The following is a 2,270-nucleotide window of genomic DNA, read 5'->3' as shown; positions in this document are numbered from 1 at the left end:
AATTATTCATTTGAATAATTTATGGTGAAAATATAAAATAAATGGAACTGAACCAGTGGGTTTAAGATGAGGGCCAAGCGAAAGTATCTTGTGAATCCACGGTGCAGTGTTGAACACAGTCACCTTACATCATTGGTTGAGATTAGGAGCGACTGTAAAGTCTAAACTCTGATTTAACACCAGGTCAAAGAACTGTGCCAAATCAAACCTGCAAATACGCTGCAGAAACCTCTTTGCCAAAAGGTTTTTGGTGGTTCACTTTCACCACAAACTTGCTCAGCTGAGCTGCAGTTACCAATGTGCTGCCACTAGGTGTCAGCAAAGCATTATGCTGTCCAACAATAGCGCAAAAGGAGAAGTTTAACTGCCAGATATTTTTATTTAATGACACATGTGGGATATAAAAAACATCAGTAACAAGTACTAAAATAAAATGTGCTTCAAGTTTATTGAGATCTCACCTTGTTCACAGTTTTCTACGGTTCCACACTGGCCCAAGAGTCCATCCAGCACCTGATGGAGAGACGGAGAGAAGGGAACACTATAAAATCCCAGCACAAAACCATTTTAAGGAAATCCTAGACAATGTCATTCAATTCAAAACATCTTTTTGTTAGCACAAATGATTATTTCACAAACATATGTGTAGAGTAATATAAGACAGGCATTCACTTAAATAAGATATTTCATCATTTATGTGTTTGTTGACAGGTCTGCAAGCTCAGGAGCAAAAGACGCAATAAACGAAGAATCACACCACTCAGCTGGTCACTCTGACAACAAAATGACTTTGTTTTCATTTCTGTGAAAAATCAAGATAAATTTAGCAGAAAAAGATTGAGAGAGAAATAAAATGAGGCTGCTGGACAATCAGCTACAAATGTTAAACATGTAAATATAACCTGAGATCACACCAGTAATAACTGAGGAGATTTTAAAGGAAACGAGTCATCATGATTCCCCAACTCCACCCCAAAGACAGACATTCACATATTTACACAAACTTAAAGCTCTAAATTTACCAGGATAAAGCGGAATTGTTTTTTTTCCCCTTTGAAATTTTTCAACTTAAATGTATTAACAGAAAACTATTAAACCCAACATACTTACTGAACTTTCATTATTTTACATTCATACATAGATGATGATGTTGTAAATGCCTGACCCCAAAAACTGTGATTCTAAGGTTAAATCATGCGCGCCTGTAAATTCTGGATGTTTATTAAGGTTGATTTCAAGCACGTTTCAGTCAACTTTGCATTGAGACGTTGCCCTCACGTGGACAAAGGCAGAAGTCTGGCTCGTATTCACGCACACATATGCACATGCACACACGGAGCCACTCCCACAGGCGCTCACTTGCCAGAAGAGGCAGACGGGTGTGCCACGCCCTCACAAAAACAATGAAAGTGCACAGAGCTACACACCAAATGTAGGGAACAGTGATCCTTCCACTTTCCATTCTTCTGTAGTCAGTCATGTTTGATGAATCAACAGATTTAAAGCCTAACAGGGGAAGAAAAGTCTGTAGTTTTGCCCTAAAAGTGCCTTCTGCACTCTTCTTTCCATTCCATTTCTGTTTGCATTTTATACACACATATATATGCTTCAAGTCTCTACCAGAGGTCTGGGAGCCTGAGGGTTCGGCACAGTATCTTAGCTGTTCCTACGACTGCGCTCTTCTGCACAGAGATCTTAGATGTTCTTCCTGGGCTCTCCAGGAGCCACTTGCCTAGCTCATCCTATTCATGTAGCATTCCAACAGTGCCCTATTTTTGTCTCTTTCCCACCGATGCCTTCTTGCTCCAGTAGCCCACTTCTCATCAGGGTCACCTGACACAGACATTGTTAATCCGGGCATGTCTGAGGTAGGCTTGGTTAGCATGGGGTTAGTCTAGCCTAGGAATCTTACTTCATACAGATGCCCCAGTTGGGACTCGAACCTACGACTCCTGTTTCAATTTTTTATTTTTTTTTGTTGCCAGACAGACCTGGAAAACCCATCTTGGATGGGAGAGAAAGTAGTGGCCATTTTGCACACACTGTTTCACTTTTACCTGGGCAACAGTTTACACATATGCAAGCAACGTATTTGTAATGTGATGTGGCCATCTGAAGTGTCAGCCATAAAATTTGTACGTTATAACCTTAAAAAAATAAAGGAAATGGGAACTAACCTCCCACTGCAGGTGAGGTGGAATGTTTCTGATCTGGAGTTTCCTGGTTCTGTGGAGAGAAGAAGATTTAAGGAAATATTAACGCTTTGCAAA

General features: G+C 40.3%; 1 protein-coding gene across 1 annotated transcript in view; it reads right to left on the bottom strand.

Annotated features, from left to right (window-relative positions):
* igf2bp1 (insulin-like growth factor 2 mRNA binding protein 1) overlaps positions 1-2,270 on the bottom strand; it is a 42,776-nt gene that overhangs the window by 7,772 nt on the left and 32,734 nt on the right. Inside the window, exons 3-4 of the mRNA XM_005747301.2 lie at positions 2,178-2,226; positions 462-513 (exon numbers count right to left, since the gene is read on the bottom strand). Coding sequence (XP_005747358.1) covers positions 462-513; positions 2,178-2,226 — 101 coding nt within the window. The remainder of the gene's footprint in view (positions 1-461; positions 514-2,177; positions 2,227-2,270) is intronic.

Source organism: Pundamilia nyererei, unplaced genomic scaffold (genome assembly GCF_000239375.1).
Source record: "Pundamilia nyererei isolate P.nyererei 1_Seehausen unplaced genomic scaffold, PunNye1.0 scaffold00193, whole genome shotgun sequence".
In the NCBI taxonomy this organism is placed as follows: Eukaryota; Metazoa; Chordata; class Actinopteri; order Cichliformes; family Cichlidae; genus Pundamilia; species Pundamilia nyererei.
The sequence above is the reverse complement of the archived record's forward strand: the minus strand, read 5'-3'. Positions and strand labels throughout refer to the sequence as shown.